Source organism: Ornithorhynchus anatinus, chromosome 6 (genome assembly GCF_004115215.2).
Source record: "Ornithorhynchus anatinus isolate Pmale09 chromosome 6, mOrnAna1.pri.v4, whole genome shotgun sequence".
Taxonomy (NCBI): domain Eukaryota; kingdom Metazoa; phylum Chordata; class Mammalia; order Monotremata; family Ornithorhynchidae; genus Ornithorhynchus; species Ornithorhynchus anatinus.
The window spans coordinates 13,651,707-13,677,480 of record NC_041733.1 but is presented as its reverse complement, the minus strand read 5'-3'; the positions used below and the strand labels follow the sequence as shown (position 1 = coordinate 13,677,480).

The 25,774-nt window shown below is 45.2% G+C and overlaps 3 protein-coding genes across 6 annotated transcripts; 1 reads left to right on the top strand and 2 right to left on the bottom strand.

Annotated features, from left to right (window-relative positions):
- Positions 1 to 31: 31 nt before the first annotated feature.
- Positions 32 to 13,447, top strand: FUNDC2 (FUN14 domain containing 2). Its single transcript, XM_029067615.2, has 5 exons — positions 32 to 122; positions 6,695 to 6,833; positions 8,101 to 8,176; positions 8,757 to 8,888; positions 10,058 to 13,447. The coding sequence occupies exons 1-5, from the start codon at positions 104 to 106 to the stop codon at positions 10,133 to 10,135; spliced, it is 444 nt and encodes a 147-aa protein (XP_028923448.1). The 5' UTR covers positions 32 to 103; the 3' UTR covers positions 10,136 to 13,447.
- A 1,237-nt stretch (positions 13,448 to 14,684) lies between these two features.
- CMC4 (C-X9-C motif containing 4) lies at positions 14,685 to 25,597 on the bottom strand. Of its 4 annotated transcripts, none has more exons than XM_007671564.2 (3): positions 25,533 to 25,597; positions 16,414 to 16,481; positions 14,685 to 15,074 (listed from the first exon to the last, which is right to left on the bottom strand). In XM_007671564.2, exons 2-3 carry the CDS (start codon positions 16,469 to 16,471, stop codon positions 14,926 to 14,928), a joined length of 207 nt encoding a protein of 68 aa, XP_007669754.1. In that variant the 5' UTR covers positions 16,472 to 16,481; positions 25,533 to 25,597; the 3' UTR covers positions 14,685 to 14,925. The 4 variants fall into 4 exon arrangements, with proteins under 4 accessions (XP_007669754.1, XP_028923295.1, XP_007669755.1 ...); XM_029067462.2 differs by lacking the exon at positions 25,533 to 25,597 and adding an exon at positions 17,804 to 17,837; XM_007671565.4 differs by lacking the exon at positions 25,533 to 25,597 and adding an exon at positions 17,525 to 17,666.
- Positions 17,619 to 21,972, bottom strand: MTCP1 (mature T cell proliferation 1). Its single transcript, XM_029067460.1, has 4 exons — positions 18,214 to 21,972; positions 17,950 to 18,120; positions 17,804 to 17,855; positions 17,619 to 17,710 (listed from the first exon to the last, which is right to left on the bottom strand). Exons 1-3 carry the CDS (start codon positions 18,319 to 18,321, stop codon positions 17,808 to 17,810), a joined length of 327 nt encoding a protein of 108 aa, XP_028923293.1. The 5' UTR covers positions 18,322 to 21,972; the 3' UTR covers positions 17,619 to 17,710; positions 17,804 to 17,807.
- Positions 25,598 to 25,774: the final 177 nt, after the last annotated feature.

The window sequence follows — 25,774 nt, the reverse complement described above, 5'->3', positions numbered from 1 at the left end:
GGAGACACCCGGACCACGTGCCGGGGGCCCCGCCCCGCCCCCCGCCCCGCCCCGGGCCCCGCCCACCTCCCCGCCCCCCGCTCCGCCCGACGCCGTCGGCGCCATGGACAAGGCCGCTCAAGGTGCCGAGGGGGGGACCGGGGGCAGGGGCCAGGTTAGGGACGGGCAGGGGCAGGGAAAGGGAAAGGGAAAGGGAAAGGTCAGGGCCGGGGGGGTGCAGGGGCAGGAGGATGGGCAGGGGAAGGGCAGGGCAGGGGGGAGGATGAGCAGCGGCAAGGGGAGGGACGGGGGAGGGGAGGAGCAGGGGGGAGGGTCAGGGCGGGGGCAGAGCCGGAGTAGGTAGGGGCTGCCCAGGGGAGCATCAGGGCATGGCGGGGAGCAGGGGCGGGAATATGGGCGAGGGTTAGGGATGGGCAGGGACAGGGGAGGGCAAGAGTAGGCTCAGTGGGAAGGGAAGGACAGGGACACGGGGAGCAGGGGCAGGGGGAAGGGAGGGACGGGCAGAGGAGGGGCAAGGATGGGGGCAGGCAAAGGGGGGGGAAGGGAGGGGCAGGGCCCAGAGGGGGCAAGGCAGTAAATGCCCGGTCAGGCCAGGGAAAGAGCTGGGACGGGGGAAGGACGGGGCAGGGGCGGGAGTACGTGGGTAGGGTGGGGACGGGGCAGGGGCGAGAGTACGTGGGTAGGGTGGGGACGGGGCAGGAGAGGGGGCACGGGGAACGGTGGGACCGACAGGGTAGAGGCAGGGGCACAGCAGGGCTGGTGCAGATGGGAAAAGAGGAAAAAACATCCTGCTGTAGATCTTCGACTCGGTCCTCTCGACTGCAAGCTCGTAGCGGACGGGGAACGCGTCTGCTAATTCTGCTGCGTTGTTCTCCCCCAAGCTCTTAGAACAGTGCTCCGCACCTACTGAGCGCTCGATAAATACCATTGATTGATGGAAGCGGGGAAGAGCCGGGATCTCAGTGGGCTGGAGGGCCGGCGGGTCACATTCCTGCTTCCTTGATGGAGAGACCCCCCCTCCCCCCCCCCAGAGGTCCAGTGAGGGGAAGCGAGCTAATAGTGTTGGTGTTTGTTAAGCGCTTACTATGTGCAGAGCACTGTTCTGAGTGCTGGGGGGGATACAGGGTCATTTGCTTGTCCCGCATGGGGCTCCCAGTTAATCCCCATTTGACAGAGGAGGGAACTGAGGCCCAGAGAAGTGAAGTGACTTGCCCACAGTCACGCAGCTGACAAGGGGCAGAGGCGGGAGTCGAACCCATGACCTCCGACTTCCAAGCCCGGCCTCTTTCCGCTGAGCCACACTGCTTCGGCCCAAGGTCACCCGAAAGGCAGCAGGGGGGACCCCCACCCCGACCCCCCCAGTCCACCCTGGGGCCGGGTTTCCCTCGCTTTCCTTGGCGATTGAGCGATGTCATAATATTGGTAACTGTGGTATTTGAGAAGCCTTACTCTGGGCCAGGCACTGTACTGAACACTGGGTCGGATACAAGGAAATCAGGTTGGACACAGTTCCTGTCCCGTACGGGGCTCTCGGTCTTAATTCCCATTTTACAGGTGATGTAACTGAGGCCCAGAGAAGTGAAGTAACTTGCTCAAGGCCACGTAACAGACAAGCGGGCGGAGCTGGGATTCGAACCCATGACCTTCTGATTCCTGGGCTCGTTTTCTATCCACACATCATGCTGCTTCTTGGCCTCAGGCTCCTTGCCCCCTGCCATTGGGAGTAGCTGCTCAGACAGCATCTGGCCTCATTAAAATTTTCGTTCCTTTAATCCGGGCATCTCTTCTAATAAAAACAGTCGGATGTTGGTAAACCCCAAGGGCGGGAATTGCGTCTACCTACTCTACCGATACGCTCCCGGAACAGTTGCAGATGGAGGTGGAGATAGCCCGAGCAGTGCTTGGCACATAGTAAGCGCTTAACAAATACCATCATTATTATTATTATTATTATTATTATGCCTCCGTGGCATCACTGTGGGTCGGAGACGACTCGGCAGCATAAGACAAGAGGCCACTGTACTCTCCCCAGTGTGTACAGCAGTGAATGCCCAGTGAATATCAAATCAATCCAGCAATCTATTGATTGAGTGCTTACTATGTGCAGAGCACTGTACTGAGTGCTCGGGAGATTGGGAGAGTATAATACAACAATGTAACAGACACCTTCCCTGTCCTCAATGAGCTGACAGTCTAGAGGGGGAGACTGATATTCGATTTGTCCATTCCAAGCGCTTAGTACGGTGCTCTGCACTTAGTAAGCGCTCAATAAATACTATTGAATGAGTGAGTAATATAAATAAATTGTGGATATATACGTAAGTGCTGGGGGGCTGAGGGAGGGGTGGAAAGGGGGAGCAAATCCAAGCGCGAAGATGATTTCAGAAGGGCGCGGGAGCAGAGGAAATGAGGGCTTAGTCAGGGAAGGCCTCTTGGAGGAGATGGGCCTTTAATATGACTTTGAAGGTGATTGATTGATTGACAAGTGGAATTAGCTTCTTCGGCTTTCCTTCGAGTGCATGCGCCTCCTTTTACTAAAGCAAATTTTCGAGATAAATGTTTGTGAAATATCTGCAGGCTCGGCATAGGAGCTATTTGAATTCTTAGTGACTCAGAGTCGGTAGGAGACTCTGAATCACTGCCCTATCCATAATATTTAGCTGCTTCTCCCGGATCTTGAATAGTAACGGTCCTATGTGGTAGATCTTTGAATTGACTCATTCAGACGTATTTAGTGAGCGCTTACTATGTGCAGAACACTGTACTAAGCGCTAAGAATGTACAATTCGGCAACGGATAGAGACAATCCCTGCCCAGTAACGGGCTCACGTTCTGAACGGGGGAGACAGACGGCAAAGCAAAACAGAACAAAACGAAACATTTGTTGTTTGCAGCTCAATTCTACGCTGACTCCCACCTACCAGTACATAATTAAAAGGCAATACCTTTTCCCACTTCCGTTAATAGTCATACTAATAATAATTGTGGTATTAGTTAAGTGCTTACTATGTGCCGGGCACAGTACTAAGCGATGCAACCAAATCCCTGTCCCACATCGAGCTCAGTCTTAATCCCCATTTTACAGATGAGGTAACTGAGGCCCAGAAAAATGAAATGACTTGTCTAAGTCACACAGCAGTCCAGCGGCGGAGTCAGGATTAGAACCCGGGTCCTTCTGACACTCCGGCCGGGGCTCTTTCCACCAGACCACGCTCCTTCTCTGACATAAAACAAGGCCTCACCTCAAAGGAAAGAAAATTGATAATTGAAATTAAAAGGAACCATCTGGGGGATTTGGGGTTACATCATTATCTTTGAATTTGTCCAGAAAGATTCCAGGATTTTCAGGCCCCTTTAGAAATAGAAGTGTCCCTACACTCATTCAGTAGTAGTTCCTGAGGGTCTTCTTTGCGCAGAACATTACACTATGCACTGATGGATCAACCAGCTAATCGGTGGTATTTATTGAGCGCTTACTGTGTGCAGAGCACTAAACTAAGCTCTTGGGAGAGTCCGGTACAACAGAGTCAGCAGAGCTGTGTCCTGTCCCCAAGGAGCTTGCAATCAATCCATCAATAGTCCAAGATACAAGGTGTTAATTCAGGGTCTTAGTTAATTCAGAAGGCTCCCAACCTAAGAAGGTAGGGGTGAGGGGCGATAGATATCTGGCTCAGTGGGAAGAGCCTGGGCTTCGGAGTCAGAGGTCATGGGTTCGAATTCCGGCTCTGCCACTTATCAGCTGTGTTAATGTGGGCAAGTCACTTCACTTCTATGTGCCTCAGTTCCCTCATCTGTAAAGTGGGGATTAACTGTGAGCCTCACGTGGGACATCCTGATGACCCTGTATCTCCCCCAGCGCTTAGAACAGTGCTCTGCACATAGTAAGCGCTTAACAAATACCAACATTATTATATACAAAGAGCGACTGAATTCTGGAATATAGCAGAACGAGAACCTTAATTAAAAACAAGAGCTACTCTCTGCTCCTCCCCCTCTCCCTTCCCTCCCCTCAGCACTGTGCTCCTCTGCTCATTTGTATGTATTTTTTACTACCCTATTTATTTTGTTAATGAGATGTACATCACCTTGATTCTGTTTATTGCTCTTGTTTTAATGAGATGTCCATCCCCTTGATTCTATTTATTGCTATTATTTTTGTCTGTCTCCCCCGATTAGATTGTAAACCCATCAGTGGGCAGGGATCGTCTCTATCTGTTGCCGATTTGTACATTCCAAGTGCTTAGTACAGTGCTCTGCACATAGTAAGCGCTCAATAAGTACTATTGAATTGAATGAATGGTCCCGAGTCAGTCACCCCCTTGCCCAGCATTCTCTGGAAAGGTGCGTTGCCACCGTGTCCACAGCACTGAGCTAAATGCTTGGCTGAGTACAATAAAACAGTTGGTAGGCATGTTCCCTGCCCCAAACAAGTGTAGGTTGTAAATGGGAGAAATAGATATTAATAGAAATAAATGATTAATAATTGTATCATATACAATTTGTAGATATGTTCAAAGGTGCTGTGGGGCTGAAGGGGGGTGGTGAATATCAGGTGCCCAGAGGTCACAGATACAAACGCGTAGACCACCCAAAAGGGAGACGGAGCTGGGGAAAAGAAGGCTCAATCGGGGAAGACCTCTTGGAGGAGATGTCTCTAGTAAGGTTTTGAAGATGGAGGGAGAGGTGGTCTGGTATATGCAGAGGGGGAGGGACTCGCGGGCCAGAGGGAGGACGTGGGAAAGGAGTCGGCAGGGATATGGAGGTAAAGCGAGGCAGCCGACGCTAGAGGAGCGAACGGTGAGGGCTGGCCTGCAGTAGGACACCAGCGAGCTTAGGGAGGAGCGGGGCAAACCGGTTGAGTGCTTGACTGGGAGTTCATGGCGAGCAGGAATTGTCGCTTTTTATTGTTGTATTGCACTTTCCCAAGCGCTTAGTGCACTGCTCTGCATCCAAAGGCGCTTAATAAATGAGATTGAATGAATAAAGCTGATGATGAGTGAGAACAGCTGGCAGCAGTGAGATACGAACCCAGACCTCCAGGGAGACTGGAGGCTCGTGTTTATTCAGTCGTATTTATTGAGCGCTTACTGAAGGCAGACCGTTCATTCAATCGTATTTATTGAGTGCTTACTATGCGCAGAGCACTATACTAAGCGCTTGGAAAGTACAGTTTAGCAGTAGAGACAATCCCTACCCAACAGCGGGCTCTCATGTGAACTTTTTGAGTGATATCCATTCCCAAACCTTCTTCTGGAATAGGACTAGTAAGCCAGATTTTCCAAAATACCGCCATTTTATTAGTTGCCTTAATTTTAGTGTTCATTCGATCGTATTTATTCAGCGCTTACTGTGTGCAGAGCACTGTACTAAGCTTTTGGAAAGTACAATTCAGCAATAAAGAGAGGTAATCCCTGCCCACACCGGGCTTACTCTAGTCATGTCCTCACAATTTCAGGGAGGCAGGTAGTGACGTAAATAAGAGCTTGAGCTTTAAACTTGACTGCCCCTGGTTTTCCGTGAGGTTATAGGTGGGTGATTTCATTTCTTTTTTATTAATTGATGAAATAGGGATGCTACTGCTTTCCCTTACAGGAATGATGGGTTAAACAGTGATTGTATTAGTGGTGGTAATGGATACATCACAAGCCAGAGGTTTATTTTTGTCGGTGACTAGGAACATGGAAATTGCGTGGTCTTTTAGGAGGCTTAAGATTTTTCAGTCTGGTCCAAGAATCCTGGCTAGTTGCTAGTGGACTCTTCCTTATGACAGAACTCCTCTGAAATATCTGAAGTACAGATATATGTTTTAATGCAAACAAAACTGAATTTTTTTTCCAAGTTCTTAACCTGAAACACCTTGGGGGCCCTAGCCATTTTTTTTCCATTGTATTCTTTTCCAATGCTTAGTACTATGGTCTCTGCACCCAAGAGGGTTTCAGCAATTACTACCGAATGATATCCAAACAGAAAAATGAATGGGATAAGAACACGATCTAGTTGACAGTCTGTATATTTTAATGGTACTCCTCTGACTTCTGAAAACGATTAAAAATTTGGTTAATTTGGGCCATCTCCTTAAAAGGTGAGTTTTTTACTCAAGTTCTGACTAGTTCAAGCCGAGCCCAGTGTTGCTATCCGTGTGATGTAATGAATCTATTAATGGCTACGTATTAGAAGCACACCGAGGAGTGTTTGAGCGCTAAATAAACTAGTCATGTTCACTTGTACCCCAATTTGGCTCTCATGTGGAATTAGGGAAGCAGCATGGTCTAGTGGAAAGACCATGGACCTGGGACTCAGAGGGCATGGGTTCTAATCCCTGCTCTGCCACGTGTCTGCTGTGTGACCTTGGGCAGGTCACTTCACATCTCTGTCCCTCAGTTGCCTCATCTGTAAAATGGGGATTAAGACTGTGAGCCCCATGCCGGAACTGTGTCCAACCTGATTACCTCGTATCTACCCTAGTGCTTAAAACAGTGCTGGGCAAATAATAAGCACTTAACAAATATCACCACTATTATTTTCCAGAAAATTCCCAGTTAGAATTTAAAATAAAGAATGTAAAACCCCAATTGTAAAAGTGTCACATCATGGTTATTTAAGATTCCATAGGAAATGAATAACCTTACCTTCCCTATGTGGCTCAGTAACAAATTTAAATGTTTCACGTTGCATCTTATTAATGTTATTACAGGGAAATTGGACTCACTGGACCTTGCCGAGTTCACAAAAAAGCAACCATGGTGGCGTAAACTCTTTGGTCAGGACTCCGGACCCTCTACTGAGAAATACAGTGTAGCAACACAGTTGGTGATCGGAGGGGTCACTGGATGGTAAGTGATTTGCAAGATGACAGATTGCCAAATCAACCTGTATTGCTGGAAATAAGTGGTATTTTCAAGTATGTTAGTACAAATGGATCAAATACTGCAATAGTTTCATTCATTCAGTCGTATTTATTGAGCGCTTACTGTGTGCTGTGACATAGCATCATTTGAGACATCTAAAAAGGAAGACAATAATTCTTACCAAATTTGGAACCTGCTTTTTTTTTTTTTTTAAAACAAACACTTTTAAGCACAGCAAAGTTTTAAAAATTCCACTCCTCAAAAATTCATCGCTCACGCAATCGGTCAGTGGTATTTATTGGGCATGTACTCTGCTATACTGAGCACTCAGGAAAATGTAATATAACAGAGTTGGTAGATAATAATGTTGGTATTTGTTAAGCGCTTACTATGTGCAGAGCACTGTTCTAAGCGCTGGGGTAGATACAGGGTAATCAAGTTGTCCCACGTGAGGCTCCCAGTTAATCCCCATTTTACAGATGAGGTAACGAGGCACAGAGAAGTGAAGTGACTTGCCCACAGTCACACAGCTGAGAAGTGGCAGAGCCGGGATAAGATCCGTGCCCACGAGGAGCTTGCAGTCTACAGGGGGAGACAGACATTCATATAGATTTAGGAATAGGAGAAAGAGTAGATTATAAGAATATTTACCTAACTTGGGAGCTGGGGCATCAAGATGTTTAAGGGGTACACAGCCAAGTTCAGAGTTGACAAAGAAGGGAGAGCAGATAGGGGAAATAAAAGGCTTGTCTGGGAGGGCCTCTTGGAGGAGATGTGATTTTAAGAGAGTTTTGAAGGTGGAGGGCATGTAAACTAATTTTTAAAACTACAGAAACAGCGTGGCCAAGTGGATAGAGCATGGGCCTGGGCGTCAGAAAGACCTGGGTTCCAATCCCAGCTCTACCACTTGTCTGCTGTGTGACTCTGGGCAAGTCACTTCACTTCTCTGGGCCTCAATTTCCTCATCTGTAAAATGGGGATTAAGACTGTGAGCCCTATGTGGAAGAGGGACTGTGTCCAACCCAATTGTCTTGAATCTCCCCAGTGCTCAGAACAGTGCCTGGCACACAGTAAATGCTTAACAAATACTATTATTATGTCATTCCCAAAATCTTATATTCTGATTTTGGTTAGGATAGGCCTGCTTTTAGTGTCTAACCCTAATGAAAATATGAAGTTCTGTTACCTCTGAAAAAGCTGTATAAAATGTTGGTGTACACCCATCATTCTGACTCCTGGTCTGATTCTATAGGTGCACAGGTTTCATATTCCAGAAGGTTGGAAAGTTGGCAGCAACAGCAGTTGGAGGGGGATTTTTTCTACTTCAGGTCTGTATGAGTAACTTTTAATTTATTGGAATAGATTTTTAATGAGGAAGAGGGTTACACTCGACCCTACTCCTAATCGAATCACGTTTTTTGGACTTTGACGCTCAAAAAAGAAATTCAAAATTGTATATCATATTTCGTTTTAAGCCTGGGCTAGATCCTGGTTATTTGTTTTACTATTCATGTCAGTTATAGCTTCTGCAAATGATTTCTACCTGTTTCTTGTCTGTCAGACATTTTTAAAAAAGCATATATAATAGTCCATGTGCCATTAAATTTTTCTATGTAAGAATTCTCCTAATTAGTCCAACAAAAATCACATATAGATTCTGGGGCCTGAAAACTATGTGAAAAACTTAGTCACTCACTTATTTTTCTTAAATTTGGACACACAGAATTCTAGAGCAAATTTTCCTTTTAAAACTCTGGAAAAGCAGAAAAGAAATTCATTCAAAATTGTTTAATGAGCGCTTACTATGTGCAGAGCACTGTACTCAGCACTTGGAATGTACAGTTTGGCAACAGAAATTATGCTTTTAGGTTTAACCCTTCTTTATCGCTTCACTCTTCTACTATGTAGATTGCAAATCATTCTGGCTACATCAAAGTGGACTGGCAGAGGGTGGAGAAGGACATGAAAAAAGCTAAAGCACAGTTGAAAATCCGCCAAAGCAACCAACTGCCCACAGAAGTCAAAAGCAAAGCCGAGGAGGTAGGACTTCTTTTCCAACCAGGCAAATCATGAGTGGAAAAACAGTGAGTGACAGAGCAAGAAATACTATTTATATATATCAGAAAATTGTAGGTAGGTAAAACTTGTGGATCCCAGCTCTGCCACTTGTGGGCAAGTCACTTAACTTCTCTGTGCCTCAGTTACCTCATCTGTTAAATGGGGATTAATACTGTGAGCTTCACGTGGGACAAGCTGATGACACTGTATTACCCCAGCACTTAGAACAGTGCTCTGCACATAGTAAGCGCTTAACAAATACCAATGTTATCATTATTATTATTATAGAGAAGCACGGGCTTGGGAGTCAGAGGTCGTGGGTTCTTATCCCAGCTCCTCCACTTGTCTGTTGTGTGACCCTGGGCAAGCCACTTAACTTTTCTGTGCCTCAGTTACCTCCTCTGTAAAGTGGGGATTAAGACTGTGAGCCCCACGAGGGATAACTTGATTACCTTGTATCTGTCCCAACATAGTAAGCACTTAACAAATACCATCATTATTATTATTATTATTATTATTATTATTATTAATCCTGGCTCTGCCACACATCTGCTGCGTGATCTTAGGAAACACTTCACTTCTCTGAGTCTCAGTTTCTGCCTCTGCAAAATGGGGATTCAGTACTTGTTTCCCTTGTACTTCGACTGTTAGCCTCACGTGGGACCTGTTTAACTGGTTTTCATTCAGTAGTATTTATTGAGCGCTTACTGTGTGCAGACCACTGTACTAAGCGCTTGGAATTTACAATTCGGCAACAGATAGAGACAATCCCTGCCCAATGACGGGCTCACAGTCTAAATGGTGACAGGTAGTAAGTGGTTAACAAATACCACAATTATTATTATTAATATGAGTCTGGGGCTCCGACTTATTCAGCCGAGTCAGATAACTTTTCTAAATCTTGCCTTATGAAGATACTAAACTTCTGCTGGGAAAATACCCAGGTGATTAAAGATAGGGGAATCCTAATAGTTGATTCAGCATTCAGAGAGCCCAAAATCGAGGTGTCTCCTATCAGTGGAAGCAAAACTGCTACTAAGTAACTGGAAGTTAAATCTAAGACCCTTAACGGAAATGAGCAATGTAAACGAGTGCCCTAGCAAAGAAGACGTGTGGATTGCCGAACTGACTGTTCCATCTTCTCTGCTCAGGTGGTTTCATTCGTGAAGAAGAACGTTCTCGTGGCAGGAGGCTTTGTCGGAGGATTTCTGCTCGGCATGGCTTCGTAGGAGGAAGACATCCGTACCTCCATTTTTCAGGCTGCGTTGTCCAGGCTCCGTTGCCCCCATCTCCCTTTTCTCCTTTCCCACCGCTCTTAGTAAAGAGAGAGTGTTCCCAACCGGTTGTCATCACAAATTCTGCTGGCCTCTTTGGTCAAACCGACTTTTTCTGAGACTGGTAAATCTCTGTTGGCTTCTTTTCATTTACTCCAGTAGCCGCAGTCGCCAGTCTTGTCAGTGGGGTACCTCCGTCTCCCCGCCGCCCTCTCCCCTCCGTCCGAAAGCCAGTTACACATGGCTTCCTAAACTTATCTGTGGCACAGGATAACTGATGTGTGGCCGTAATTTCAGCCGTACGGTGTTGGAAAGAATAGTCGGCATCCTGTCTCTCTTAGGAAAACACTGTCTGCGGTCCCTGCTTATGTAAATGCTGCTGTGTGGTCAGGTATTCTCTAGTAACAGGCAAGATCAAGTTTCCTCCCCTCACAGATTTCCTATTGGATTGTGTGCTCGAAAGATGTCTAACTGTGGAGATGATTCATCCACAAAGATTGCCTCTCTTTAGTTGGATCAGAAACTGACAGGCAGATAAATGTCACGCAAACACATCCTACGTGGTGGAGGGTGTGAGTACATTTGCCATTAATCCTGCAATGTTGTGGTGGACTTGCCTTGCTCTTGCTTCTTCACTTGGTGTCAGTCTGCAGGCAGCTATTTGGCATCTGCTGAGTTATTTATATCGTTACTGGAACTCCTCTATTGACACCGTGTTTGGAAACTCTGAATGTTCTCTGGAGCTTTCCCAAAGACATACCCCGTGTATATATATGAATGTTTTATTGTGACTTTCAAAATGTATTTTTCACCACAAAACGCGAATTTTCTTTCCATCTGCAGAAGGGATTTATAGCCGGCACAGCCGATGAAAAGTATTCAGAAGTTTTATTTTCACTGCAGGTAGAATGCTCAAAGGCTTAATTGCCCAGATGGAAATCTCAACTCCACTCAAACAGTACCACGACATGTTATTTTAAGGATTTTTTTTCTTTGAATGGTCATGAAAAATAAAGGAAATGTTACGTTTGTCTGGCATTCTGAGGAAATAAAAAAGCTGGTACTTATCTTGTTGTGTAGCAAGTGATATAATCGAATTTTCATTGAGGAAATAAATGGTTAAACTAACCAAGGTAACGTCTCATTAGGCAACAAAATGCTTCAGCGGAGGTAGATTTTTCTTTAGCCCATATGTGAACAGGGCCAGAAAAAGTGTTGACTTTCCTGAAAGTAATTCCCAGAGGCAACATGAGACTCTTCCCTTGAAGAAAACTGACTCCTGAAGAGTACTTATGGAGCAGTTCAAAAACTTACTAAAATGAACCTAGATGTCTCTAGCTTCATTTTCATATCTATCTCCATAGCTTTTTGAGAACTGAGGCTGCCTTTGTGTGGGTCACAACTTATTAAGCATTGCACTTTTCTCCATTTGTTTTAAATTGCAATAACCTGTTCTTAAGGCATTGTGTTATTTTACAAGCATTGGATTTAAGCACAGGGTACACCTGAAATCAGGTCAGGAACTCCTGTGTTAGAGACCTGTATTTTCCTAAAAGACCTATTATGCCTTTTTTGCAGAGATTTTAATCACGTAAAGTGAATGTGTTAGCTTGCATTTAATTACTTGATATCATTGGTTTTCCAGTTGTAAACCTTGGGCATTTCTTTCAGATCCTTAAAGTCATGTGCTGTCACCTGCGAGAACACTCCTTTTTTTAAGATTAAGCCATTGATTAGTTTTTACCATCCCATTTTTTTTTTTTCAAGATTTGAGGCAGGCAGGGTCGAGGTACTGTAGAAATTTTATCATGATCAGTTCTGGGTGTGGAAACCTATTCCCATTTTCCAGTCTAACTGCTGACTTTTTTTTTTTTAACATCCTAAGTATTGTTTGGAAGAACATGATGAATTAAAGCAGTTTTTGTATGAATCAGTCTTGCCCAAGTTATACATAGGTTAGATACTGGGAAAAAGACTGGCTGTCAAGTTCTCATCTTTCCCCTACTCCAGATGTTGATTATCCACACTATTTTCCTATTTGGGATTCTCAGCTTTAGCATCACCATTTCATTTCTTCTTCTTAAGTTTGCCAGTGCTCTTGATTTTCATTTGTTTTCCCGGTTGCTAAGTTCGTTTCCAAATCTGAGTTGCTTTTATTGTTGTTTGAATTGTTGGGGCAGGAAAGGTTTTGACCATAGCTATAAAGAGTGGATGTAGGGAATTTAATGGCATTTCTTAAGTTACTGTACTTAATGCTTGGGAGAGTACAGTACAGTAGTTAGACACAATCCCTGCCCATAAGGAGTGGAGTCTACAGGGGGTGGCAGGCATTAAAATAACTTACAGATTGGGGAAAGGGGAGAATATAAGACTAAGTCCTATAGGCGGACTATGGGTACAGATCCACGTGCACAGATGATGCAGAAAGGAGGGCAAATAGGGGAAAATGAGGGCTTAGTCAGGGAAGGTAGCTTGGAGATGTTATTTAAGTAGGGTTTTGATGGTGGGGAGCTTGGTGGACTATTGGATCCGAAACCAACATAGCATTTTTTTTTGAGGAAGTTGGGGCAAAGTAGATTTTTACAGTCCCTCGTGTCAAAGGCTTGCCTTATAAGCCTCTTCAGGGCAGGGAACTACCAACTCCATTATAATTTACTCTCCCAAATGCTTAGTACAGCACTCTGCACAGAGTGAGAGCTCAATAACAACCATTGACTGATTGATTAAGCATCTCCAGCCCCACTTGAGCCAAGCCCCAGGACCGCGTTAACTGGATCCAGGCAGAGAAGGGACCCAGACCTCACTTTGGTGGAGAGGGATGTTAGAGCCCTCCCTAGGCTGGATTTGCCTCAGCCAAATTTGCAAAAAGAAGGGGATGATTGCTTAAACCTGTACAAGGCTCCATTGCATTAAAAAGCAAAAGAACCATTAGGCACAGCAGAAACCAGAAGAACTTGATAGGCCATGAAGCTTTGCTTATACCTGGAAAACTGGCTGTAATTTAAGTGAGAGGAGAAATGACTGGAAAGTTAAACTGTCAAACTTAAAGATCTTACCTAAATTCCCAAAGTCTGCTAGTGTTTGTTTATTTTACTATATGAACCTTAAAATATGGTATTTCAGATTTTTTTTCTCAAGGTAGCTTCCCTAGCATTCGTGTCAAGGTAGAATTTAAAAATGTATAGTTTTAAAACTGTTTTCTATATTATAATGCAAGTGCTGGTTTGAGTGAAATATTTTATTAAACTGTTTTGCTCTACTCTGCGATTAACACGTTTCCTCTTTTTTTTGACTTACCTACACCAGAGTGTCCGGTCAGTGGGCATATTTATTACAAAGTGTGGATGTATAGTAATAACTAATACTTTTTATGTCACAGAAAACCTCCCCATTTTAATAATTTCTTGGGTATATGGTGAGGAACTCTTATGTCTGTACAATTTGGCATGGGCAGGTGATCAGAAACCTATTGCCTCAGGAAGTGATTCTTAGCAGACCTTTGATACCATCAGCCATTCAGGGCATGCTAAAAAACAAAAGTGAAAAAAAATGAGCATAAAGTAATGTAAAACATGAAAAAGTAAAAGCCACATGCATATACTAAAAACTACTTGAAGTACAAAAGGAGTTGAAGGATCTTGGTCAGATCAGGGTTTTCACACCTAAAAGGACAAAAATTGTCCTAAAAACAACTCCAATACTTAAAAAGTTTTCCCTTTATAAATAAGGGATTGACTAACTGATCCTACTCAAATATTCAAAATTGCTTCAGAGCTCTGCATAACTCCATTTGTGGTAATGGCCTAAGCATTAGTATTTCCTACACAGATGGCTTTAGAACAAAGGATTTTTTGGATGAGTTGTCAGTGATACTTATTCATCATATCTTTTACCTTTCCACCTTCCATCTTGCCCTGAAAGAAGGTCATGTGGGAAATCAGTTAATTGACTCTGCACTAAACAAAATATTCAGAACACCTGAAGCAGAATAGGAATGCACTCTTGCTGGGAGTTCTGTGCCCAGTTTTCTGACTTAAGATTAGATTTTAGTGATAGGAACGTGACAGTTTTTCCTAACATCCCTAGGCTGCTGTTTCAACTGTGTTTATATCCTAAAGGGTAAACCCAACTCCTCCGGGATTATTCTTGAATGTGTAATCTCAAGGGGTGGTATATCCTTAAAATGGAGCCTAGGTTCCCTTGTCAGCTCTCCCTCTGACTCAGATCTTCAACCTTGTAAATCAGCTTCCACAGCCACAAAATTACCATTTCTGCTCCTTCCCGCTAGCAGCAGCATTTGTAAAGATGAGGAATTTGGGGTATATTTAATATATCCTGTGCCATAGATTTACTATCCACAGCAAGAATATCTTTCACAAGCTTCATTTAAAAAAAAATATATTACTCGTGTGGAAAACGAGAAGAAGGGTAGAAATCCTTTTGGATTTTAAATTACTCGCATTCTGTAATTGATTATATGAGTGACCATTTCAGAATCAAAATATCCTATATTATTCATTTATTTTATCAGGTCAGCTCTGTTACAATTTACCACTTAGCATAGTAACAGGTTTTAGAAATCACACCTTATTTCTTTACCAGGCTTTATTCTCTGCATGTATTCTGTGGCCTGGATAACATAACCATTTATTCTTAGACTTGACTTTTCCATTTGGCAATTAGGACTCCGGTTCAGGAGACCAAATAAAAACTGCTCGATCGACTGTTCATCTTTCTGTAGAGGTTCACTCTGACTCAGGCTTAAGCTTCTGGCGTTCTTCATCCTCCTTTTCGAAGCCTGAACAGACAACAGACTTCCCTTTAGGGTGCCGGGCACAGCACCTTCGTAGCTCTCGGATTACATCCTGACACTTGGATTCTATGTAGTTGTTGGCTGAAGAAAAACACACACACAAACACAAAATGGGTTAATAACAAGGCCTCTGCTAACTGTGGGTAGTCGTAATAATAGGTATGGCATTTGTTAAGCGCTTACTATGTGCCAGGCACTATACTAAGCGCTAGGTACCTTCAGTCATAAAATCCCGGATTGTTGCTTGCCCTAACCACTGGCCTAGCATGCACCTCGTCCACTCCTCTACCCCCCTCGGAAGGGTAATTCAAAATATTGCCAATACCTGCTCAATATCAGGACTCCTGATTTTTGTATTTAATCTGGTTTCTACTCAAACCTTTCCCCCAAATGATATCATCCAGGTCAGCAAACTGGTAATCAAGCATCCGGACCAGATCCCTGAATATTTTAGCTAACAGAAAGGAAATAGGGAATGGCTGGGTCTTATTTCTCATTTAGGATGGGGGACTTAAGCTCAGATCAAAAAGGAGATCTACGAGTCGCTTTTCCTGCCAGCAGCTTGGGCCCTGGCCTGAGGAGCAGTAATTATTTTTTTTAAGCCTGCTTCCCCAAATTACCTCGCCACCGTTGCTGTCGTAATAAGCTCTCATAAAACACACAGGGCTCCTTCTAAGCCGATAGTGGAAACTTCTCCCTTTACACGGAGGGAGCCAGGGCAGCTTTTCATCCAGGGGAACAGCATCTACCCCCACTCTGCTATCCCTGATGGAGGGCGCAGAAAGCAGGTGTTCGTGGGGGGAAGAGAAGGGAGAGGGAATGGTAGTGAGTGGCAGTGGCAAGCAAGAGCCAGCTGGGGATGGGGGTGAGACGCCAGGCACCCCTCTTTGCTGGGTCCCTGTGGGCAGGGGCATCACCACGACCAATAGGGCTGTTATTTGCCACTGCAAGAGTGCTGGAAAAAAATCTATGTACGTGAGCCTCACAGCAAGTGAAGATTTGCCTGTGGCTCAGGAGCCGCAGTTTGGTCTCACCCGATAGTTTAAGCTTCCCCCAGTTTGTTTCCAAATTTGCCGATCATCCTCGGGGATTTACCCACAGCACTGCCACTAACAGGAAAAAAATCCCTACGAATGAATCAGGTTGTGAAACAGAAAGTTGCAGTTCGCTCTCCAAGCTTTTAGTCAAGCTATATCCCTTCTCCTCCCCCACGGGGGTCCTCACTGCTGCCCCAATTTGCCAGGTACTTTCTAAATCTTTCAAGAAGCAATAAAGGATGACCATCTTATGTATCGATAATATATCACGGGTTGCTAATTCTGTAAAATCAATTGCAGAGATGGGTCACCACATTTAACTCTTTAACTTGCAACTCTTTAACTGCAGACCGGTTTGGATTCAGAAGCACTGCACGAGGTACCTTGCAAGCATCTCTGTATTTCACAGGCTTGCTTCTGGCAGGGATCCTTCTGGGACATATCCAGAAAACTAGAACAAGAGAAAAACATTTAATGTACCATTTGTTTGTCTTTTCTCAGAAAAACACTCCGACTCATTTTATAAAACAGACCTCTATTTTTCCTCCTCTGGCCTCAATCACTGGCAAGTTGTTACACTCCAGCAATTCAAAACACTCCCAGTTCAGCAGCTGAGCCCAATAGGGCAAGTATTGCTGATTATCGGCTTAGGGAGGAAAGTATCTTTTGTAATTTTATACAGGGCTAATAAAGGACATTATGAAGGGGCTGTCTTTTCAGCCACCTCACACAATGGTTAAGTCTTTGTCAGCAATGTCCTCTCTGAACATAAAGGGTTTATAACGAATGCGTGTGTCTACCTTAAAGACATTTAATGTTTGAATACACTTGAATGCTAGCGTAGCCCTTAAAAAAAACCCAAAATCTATTCACTGATTTGTCATTTTGAAAGAGGAAACTTTTACAGTTCAAGTGCAATTGAACTATCACACATTATTAATTCAATTTTAACTCAACTCTCCTTAGTCTTTTTTTTTTTTAAAAAAAAAGGATTCAACATTATCGAACATATTGCCTAGGGAAAACGCCATTTATGCAACCAACACATTTCTAAAGGCCCTAAAAGAGTGACTCTTATTTAACTGATTTAGTTAAAAAGATCCACAAGGCTATGCGCCGGTTAATATTTTTAAATCAAATAAAATTTCAGAATCCGAAGAGTCCTAGAAGGCACCCTAGCTTCGAGCCTTGGTGAGTTTTCAAGGGATAAAAGCTAGGATAACCTAACTGAACCCAGATGTTGGGAGGATGAGGGGCAGGAAAGAGTGGCTTATAAAGAAGTCGGGGTGATATTCAGTTAGAGGCCCTCCTCAGTCAATACCAAGTTAGCAGGTTGGTTGGGGGAAACTGTGGAAAGTTTTTTTCTGCCTCTTGAATGAGACACCAAACCTCAGATGTGTACATCAGAAATTCCATGGCACTTTTCTAAAGAGTCAGGGGTTCCAAGCTAAATATCTTGGCTAAACTTTTGTTTTGAACTCACTTTCTGCCTACCTAGAGCTCCCTCTGCGGTTTCAATTGGATACAGTACTCTTCACTTCCCTTCCTAAACTGTTGAGCTGTGTTCTTGAACAGTTCCACTTTTCACCCCAAAGAGGGGATCGCATTTTAGTGCTGGGTGAAGTGATTCCCAAATACTGTACAAAACAACTGGGGCATGTCTTCTAAGTTTCCCAGCACCTGGAAAATAAAGACACTATTAAACCACCACCACAACCGGAGAGCAAAATGTACAACGGGAGGGAAGGTGGAGGGGATGGTGTCAAATATTACCAGATTAATCGTCAGGCAAAAGCTTAAGCAGCAGCTCTTGCACACCCCTGACCTGTTGAGTCAAGAAGAAAGACCAGTTTAGAACAAGGAATACCACCGCTGCAAGCAGCTGGATAAAATGAAGGATGTTTAGCCGGAACATATACCATTATATGGTGCTCTATCTCCCATAACCGGGAGTTACTATCCTTGTAGTGTTCTTCGGGGTACAGCTGCCACATCAGCGGTAACTGGGATGGTGGGAGGAGACTGGGCCGCACCGGATCGCCTAGGGGGACCTGAATCTGCTGGATTCGGACCCTTAGGATACTGGCCTCCTACGGGAAAAAACATCGACAGGCGCTAAGACTAAAGACGCCGAAGCGCGGAGAATTAAAGAAACCCCAACCATCAGAAAGCAGGGGACTTACCTCATCCAAGACCGCAACCCACGTCCGCTGACGTTCGTCCCGGTAGACACCAGCCCGGTGCACCCAGAGGTGGTCGGGTGAGGCCCCTGCGCCCCCGCCTTCTGCCATTCTAGATTTTTGGTTTTGGAGATGTGCTGACCTTTTTCCACCTAAGCCTGCAGCATCCCCGTATGACACATGCGCAGCTCCTTAGGTCTGAATGAATTCATGGGTGAGCCATTAGCCCAATAAGTCAATATCAGGTGTCAGAGACCACCTTGGAGGGGTGGGGAGGGGGCGGTGTCTGCCTAATAAATTCCCATCTGCACGACCTTAATACAGCTGAGGAAACCACAGGTGTCCAAACTGCTTAGATCTTTAGGCTCTGCTCAGTGCGCGGTCTGTGAAGCGCTCCGGGGTCCTTCTGGATGACAGGCCCTATGGCTACCTTTAAGGTTTGTTCTTTCCGCTAAGTCTGACGGTGGCCTTTTAAACTCTGCTGGGATGCACGCCTGCACTGAGAGAACAGAGTCTTTTTGCAGAACGAGGGAGCAGGCATAAATGCAAGTGAAAATCTGGGGAGGATCTAATTGTGTCCTCATCTCCAAGCAGTCCTAATTTTGAGTGAAGCTCAGGTGGAGGAGGCTGGGGAGAAGCCATTTCAGAAGTGATCTCCATATTAGAAAGTGGGATTTTGCAGGCCAGATGAAAAGTTTTGTGGGGTTTTTTTCTACTATATTTGGAAATGCTGTGATGTTGACACCTGGCCTTTCACTTTAACCCCCCCCCCTCCACACCTTAGGTGCTTCATTCAGTACTCTGCACAGTACACATTTGAAAAAATATTACTGATGGATTGATTTTCCCATTTTTTAAGAGCAGGAACAAGAGTGTCTGTTGACAAGTATCAGAGCTCACACAGAAAGTTAGCTGGAGGAAGGAGTCCAACCTAGCCAGAAAAACCTTCTCAAGCCAGAATTTTTTATTAGATATAAGCATCGACCTCCTCAGCCACTGTGTGAATAATACAAGAAAATCTCAATACTCTGTTGGGGAAAGAGGAAGATTGATTTTGTGACTTAGAAACGAGTGGCCATTCAGAACCCAACCAGTGGTATTTACTGAGTTCTTACTGTGTGCAGAGCACTGTACTATGTACTTGGGGATGTATGTTGACCTGATCCCTGCCCCTCCCAGAATCATTCATCACTTCCTTTTAACTGTTGCAACTAGGCCTATGACATCCTGTTTCTCAGTAGCTTTTCCTACAGCCCAGCTCAAGTGGGGCCTAAACGGATAATCTGAAGCGGGGATGCGTCCTCCCACACGAGGGCCTGAATTCTGCTTCTACTAGAAGAGCTCGGGTTTCACTGTAATTCAGTGGGATGCAGAGCCCACAAGAGCTAAAGGGAGATTTCCACCACAACTCCATTTTGTCCAGAGTAGAACCAGTGAAATGGGATAGAAATGTGAGAATCAAGCTGAAGCCTTTTCCTTTGGGGAATCTTTTCACCTAATGAAAGAACCTGGGTGCAGTTCATTTACCTCTGCACGAGGTCTTCTACTGATTCAAGTATTTTCAAATGGGGGTAGCAAATGCCATGCTAAGTGATAAATTGCCAAGTTTGGGGTCATTTTCAGGAAACATCACATTATCATGAATGCACCATTACTACCAGTGAGTGCACGATTTTTCATTTTCCTAAAAGCACAATGACCCCTTTTTTTAGCTTTAGCTTAGCTGTTTTTCCCCCAAAACATAATCACTCTACTCTATTTTGAATTTGAGAGTTGCAACTGTAGTTCACTGAACTATATGAGAAGACTCCTCAGAAAATACGGTGAGCAGAAATGTCCATGCTATGAACTTTGGAGTTTCAGGGTAGAGAGGGAAATACAATGGTTGAGCGTGTCATGGACACCGACACACACACAATGTACTTAACGGGGATCATTGTGTGGCTAACAAAGGAAAATACGAACCAACTACTGAGAATCAGATTCCTGTATGTTTTCTAAGCATTGCAGTTCACTCCAAGGCTTGCTGCTTTGTCCTTTCAAGTGACAACACTTCACTGTGATGGATGGTGGATGAAATTGGGGCCATTGCACACATAAGGGGATCTTCCATAAGTATCCACAGAGCTAAGTCTTTCCAATGAATCTAACTTTCCTTTTCCTTTGACAGATGCATCTTTTGTGTGCTCAACAGCTTAAGTCTACTTTGATTTGCTGGTGAATTGAGAACATTGGTGAAAGTGTATACATTATTTCAAGACTCAACAAACTCTTCAAAGAAAGTGCTCAGTACCTCTAGTCAACTAGTTTCAAATTCAAAAAAATTTATAGCATTAGATTATTTCATTCAGTAATTTACACAGTGCTCATAGTTGTAGCAAAGTTACTTGCAACTTTAAACATTTATTTTAGTGCCTCCGAAGAATGACATTCTCAAAAACCCCCTTTGCCCCCAAAAAACCCTAGCCATTTTTGTGGTGCCTTTCATCCTGAAGGAACTTAAGCACTTTAGATACTTAAATTATCCACTACTAAAAGGTAACGCTTTCTGTTCAGTCTCAACAGCAATATAAAACAATTTAGAAGTGAAGAGAAAAAGGCTACTCCGATGGAAACCGAAGAAGGGACAATCTAGCTAGGCCAAATGTAATTCTTCAGTTTGAAATCTGGACGCAGGATACTACTATTAATGTCCTAATATTTGGGGGAAAAGTGCCATGGGATCTCTAATAAGCACACTTGCAAAGAACCTTGATTTTTCCATTCTTGGGAACGATGCCTTAAATCTTGGTGAGTTTCAATATGGATTTTTGGATTAAAGAGCATTACCAGGGACATCATTTCCTGCACCTCTCAGGAGCTCTCCCAAGACTAGCAATCCACTATCGTTCAAAAAGGCTCTGAAAAGAATCCTAGCAGTACAGAACTTTTCTTCAATAGAATAGAATAGAGTGAATTTTTCTTCAATAGAAAACCCAAACTCATTCCAAAACAGAGCAACCAAGATGGGTGAATTGGTGGGCCAAGAAAGCGGCATCTCCATTGTTGAATTTTCTGATGTAAAACGAGAGCTTCACAGAGGACAGTACACCAAGGGATTACCGAGAACTTGGGACAGTTCAAGACCTTCACTCAACTGAATTTGTTGAGTACTTACTGTGGGCAGGACACTGTACTGAATGCTTGGGAAAGTAAAATATAAGAGAGTTGGTAGACGTGGTCCTTGCCCACAGTGAGTTTACCATCTACAGGACTGAAAAACCTTCATCCTAGATACCCTGAATCAATCAATCAATCAATGGTATATATGAAGCACTTACTGCGTGCAGAGCACTTGGGAAACTACAATAGAGTTGGTAGACAACATCCCGGCCTTCAAGGAGCTAAGAAACTCTTTCTAAACACTGGATATGGGGACCAAAGGAACCAAAACCTTTTTTGCTTTGGAAATCGTATGGGGCAAAAGCCTATTTTCAAGAGCCAGCCGATATTGCCCTGCGGTTATATATACATACCCAGCTCTGCCACTTGCCTGTTGTGGGACCCTTGGCAAGTCATTTAATTTTTCTGTGTCTCACTCTCCACTTGTATAAAATGTGGATCAAATTACCTGTTTTCTCTCCCCACTTAGACTGTGAGCCTGTGTGGGATGGGGACTTATGTTCAACTTGGATATCTTTGGATCTAGGATTTAGGAGAAGCAGCATGGCATAGCAGAAAAACCTCGGGCTTGGGAGTCAGAAGGTCATAGGCTTTGATCCCTGCTCCACCACTTGTCTGCTGTGTGATCTTGGGTAAGTCACTTCACTTCTCTGGGCCTCAGTTCACTCATTCTGTAAAACGGGGATTAAGACTGTGAGCCCCATGTGGGCAGGGATTGTGTCCAACCTGATTTGCTTGTATCCACCCCAGTGCTTGGTACAGTGCCTGACACATAGTAAGTGCTTAACAAATAACATAACAAATAACATAATTATTATTATTATCTACTTCCAATGTTTGGCACAGAGTAAGTACTTCAATACCACAACCATTATATATATATATATATGTACATATACATCATTGTAAATATATGTGTATAAAGTTTATACAACATATATTTGACCATTCCCTATGAATTACTGTGTGATTGTTTTGAGTGTGGCACAGTAGATAAGAGCACAGGCCTGGGGAGTCAGAAGGACCTGGGTTCTAATCCTGGCTCTGCCACATGCCTGCTGTGTGACCTTGGACAAATAACTTCACTTCTCTGGGCCTCAGTTCCCTCACCTGTAAAATGGGGATTAAGAGTGTGAGCCCCATATGGTACAGAGACTGTGTCCGACTGATTAAGTTGATCTACCCCAGTGCTTGGAACAGTGTTTGGCACAGAGTAAGCATTTAACAAGTGCCATAATTATTATCATTATTATTACTGTGAGCCTGTTGTTGGTTAGGGATTGTCTCATATTTGTTGCTCAATTGTACTTTCCAAGTCCTTAGTACAGTGCTCTGCACACAGTAGGCACTCAATAAATATGATTCAATGACTGAATGATTATTAACAGTGGCTTCAAGGGGCCTAATCCCAGAACACCAACTAATATCACCTTCCCAATGAAAACCGCATTTGCTCCTTTCCAGCACAAGAACAGACAACGACCGAGAGCAATACGGCCCCGGCAACGATCTAATCCAGGCTCCGTCACTTGTCAGCTGTGTGACCCTGGGCGAGTCACTTCACTTCTCAGTGTCTCAGTTCCCTCCTGTGGAAAATGGGGATGAAGACTATGAGCCAAACGGGGGACAACCTGATGACCTTGTATCTACCTCGGCATTTAGAAAGGTGCTTGGCATGTAGTAAGTGCTTAATAAGAACCATCACCCTTATTCCTATCATTATTATCCTGGAGGCCAGGAGATTCCCCAAAATGTGAGGTGACCATTTTCAGGCCATTTTCCTGCAGAAAGGTACTTGGCACATAGTAAGTGCTTAATAAAAACCACCATCCTTATTCCTATTCTTATTACCCTGGACGCCAAGCGATTCTCCCCAGTGAGGTGACCATTTTCCCTCAGAAAGGTGCTTGGCACAAATTAGGCGATTAATAAAAACCATCACCCTTAACCCTATTCTTATTATCCTGGAGGCCAAGGGATTCCCCTAAAAGTGAGGTGACTATTTCCAGGCCATTTTCCCTCAGAAAGGTGCTTGGCACACAGTAAGCGCTTAATAAGAACCATCATCCTTATTCCCATTCTTATTATCCTGGAGGCCGAGAGATTTCCCCAAAAGTGAGGTGACCAATTCCAGGCCATTTTCCTTCAGAAAGGTGCTTAGCAAATAGTAAGCGCTTAATAAGAACCGCCATCCTTATTCCTATTCTTTTATCCTGGAGGCCAAGGGATTCCACAAGAAGTGAGGTGACCATTTCCGGGCCATTTTCCTCAGAAAGGTGCTTGGTACACAGTAAGCGCTTAGTAAGAATCATCCATCCTTATTCCTCTTTTTATTATTCTGGAGGCCAAGAGATTCCCCAAAATGTGGGGTGACCATTTTCCCTTAAAAGGTGCTTGGCAGATAGCGCTTAATAAGACCATCATCCTTATTCCTATTCTTATTATCCTGGCAGACAACAGATTCCCCAAAAAGTGAGGTGACCATTTCCCCTCAGAAAGTTGCTTGGCGCATAGTAAGCTCTTAATAAGACCATCATCCTTATTCCTATTCTTATCCTGGAGGCCAAGAGATTCCCCAAAAAGTGAGGTGACCATTTCCTCTCAGAAAGGTGCTTGGCGCATAGTATACACTTAATAAGGTCATCATCCTTATTCCTATTCTTATTATCCTGGAGGCAAAGGGTTTCCCCAAAGGAGACCATTTTCCCTCAGAAAGTTGCTTGGTGCACAGTAAGTGCTTAATAAGAAGCACCATACTTATTCCTATTCTTATTCTCCTGGAGGCCAAGGGATTCCCCAAAGTGAGGTGACCATTTTCTCTCAGAAAGGTGCTTGGTGCATAGTAAGCGCTTAATAAGACCATCATCCTTATTCCTATTCTTATTATCCTGGCAGACAACAGATTCCCCAAAAAGTGAGGTGACCATTTCCCCTCAGAAAGTTGCTTGGCGCACAGTAAGCTCTTACTAAGACCATCATCCTTATTCCTATTCTTATCCTGGAAGCCAAGGGATTCCCCAAAAAGTGAGGTGACCATTTCCCTCAGAAAGGTGCTCGGCACATAGGAAGCGCTTAATAAGACCATCCTCCTTATTCCTATTCTTATTCTCCTGGAGGCCAAGGGATTCCCCAGAAAGTGAGGTGACCATTTCCCCTCAGAAAGTTGCTTGGCACACAGTAAGCGCTTAATAAGACCATGCTCCTTATTCCTATTCTTATTATCCTGGAGTCCTGGAGGCTAAGGGATTCCCCAGAAAGCGAGGTGACCATTTCCCCTCAGAAAGGTGCTTGGCACATAGTAAGCGCTTAATAAGACCATCCTCCTTATTCCTAGTCTTCTTCTCCTGGAGGCCAACGGATGCCCCCCAAAGTGAGGTGACCATTTCCCCCTGAGAAAGTTGCGTGGCGGATAGAAAGCGCTTAATAAGAAGCACCATCCTTATTCCTACTCTTCTTATCCTGGCGGCCAACAGATTCCCCCCAAAGTGAGGGGGTCCTTTTCCTCAGCAAGGTGCCTGGCACATAGTAAGAGCCACCATCCCTATTCCTATTCTGATTCTCCTGGAGGCCCAGGGGTTCCCCAAAGGCAGGTGACTATTTTCCCTCAGAAAGGTGTTTTTCAGCGCCTCATCAGAAGCACCACCCTTCTTGCTATTCTTCCTATCCCGGAGTCCAGGGTGGGGCGGCCCTGGCCTGGCCCAGGTGAGCTGGGGGTTTCCGGCGTCTTTGGCCTTCGGGGGCGGTGACCCGCGCGGCCCGGAAGTGCGGCCCAAAGTTGGGGGCCGCCCCGCCCCTATAAGCTTCGCTTTTAGGGTTTTTTTCTGAGGTGGGGGTGGTGGTGGGAGGGGGAATCTCCTCTCCGGGGGCGGGCGGGTGGCAAGGGTCCTGTGAGGAGGTGTGAGGGGGAGCCGGGGCCCGCCCCCGTCGGGGTCTCCCCTTCGGCGGGAGGGGGCGGGGGGCGCTGCGATGGCAGGAGCGGGCAGCCCCCGGCCGGGCCCTCGAAGGAGGAGGAGGAGGAGGGCGGCGTTGACGAGGGGGAGCCCCGGACGCCCCGGAGGGCGGGGAGGCGGCCCGCCGAGGGGCTCGGAGCGCCGTCGCCATGACGCCGCCGCCTCGGCCCCCTCGGAGCCCCCCGAGCCTCCCCCCTCCCTCTGACCTACCTGTTCCCCAGCCAGTCAGCGGCCTCTACCCTGTGCGCCGCTCAAACCCTTCCGCCTCCCTCCTCCCGCCCCGCCCCGCCCCGGGGCTCCGGCCCGCCGGCTCGCCCGACCGTCTCGGCCCGCTCCCCCCGCTCCCTCGGCTCCTCCCGGGCCCCTTCCTCCCCTCCTCCTGCCCGCCGGCAGCCCCCGGGGGCCGAAGGCGGAACCCCGCCGAGGGCCGGCCGGCCGGGGACGGGCCCCGG

Coding starts and splice junctions, on each gene's coding strand:
- CMC4 (XM_007671564.2), bottom strand. CDS start 16,471: ATGTCCCAGAAGGATCCCTGCCAGAAGCAAGCCTGTGAAATACAGAGA. Junction 15,075..16,413: donor AATACAGAGATGCTTGCAAG/GTACCTCGTGCA, acceptor GTTTTTCTTCAG/CCAACAACTACATAGAATCC.
- FUNDC2 (XM_029067615.2), top strand. Junction 8,177..8,756: donor GGGGATTTTTTCTACTTCAG/GTCTGTATGAGT, acceptor TCTACTATGTAG/ATTGCAAATCATTCTGGCTA. Junction 8,889..10,057: donor TCAAAAGCAAAGCCGAGGAG/GTAGGACTTCTT, acceptor TTCTCTGCTCAG/GTGGTTTCATTCGTGAAGAA.
- MTCP1 (XM_029067460.1), bottom strand. CDS start 18,321: ATGGCAGAAGGCGGGGGCGCAGGGGCCTCACCCGACCACCTCTGGGTG. Junction 18,121..18,213: donor GGGTTGCGGTCTTGGATGAG/GTAAGTCCCCTG, acceptor TTTTTCCCGTAG/GAGGCCAGTATCCTAAGGGT. Junction 17,856..17,949: donor AGATAGAGCACCATATAATG/GTATATGTTCCG, acceptor TTGACTCAACAG/GTCAGGGGTGTGCAAGAGCT.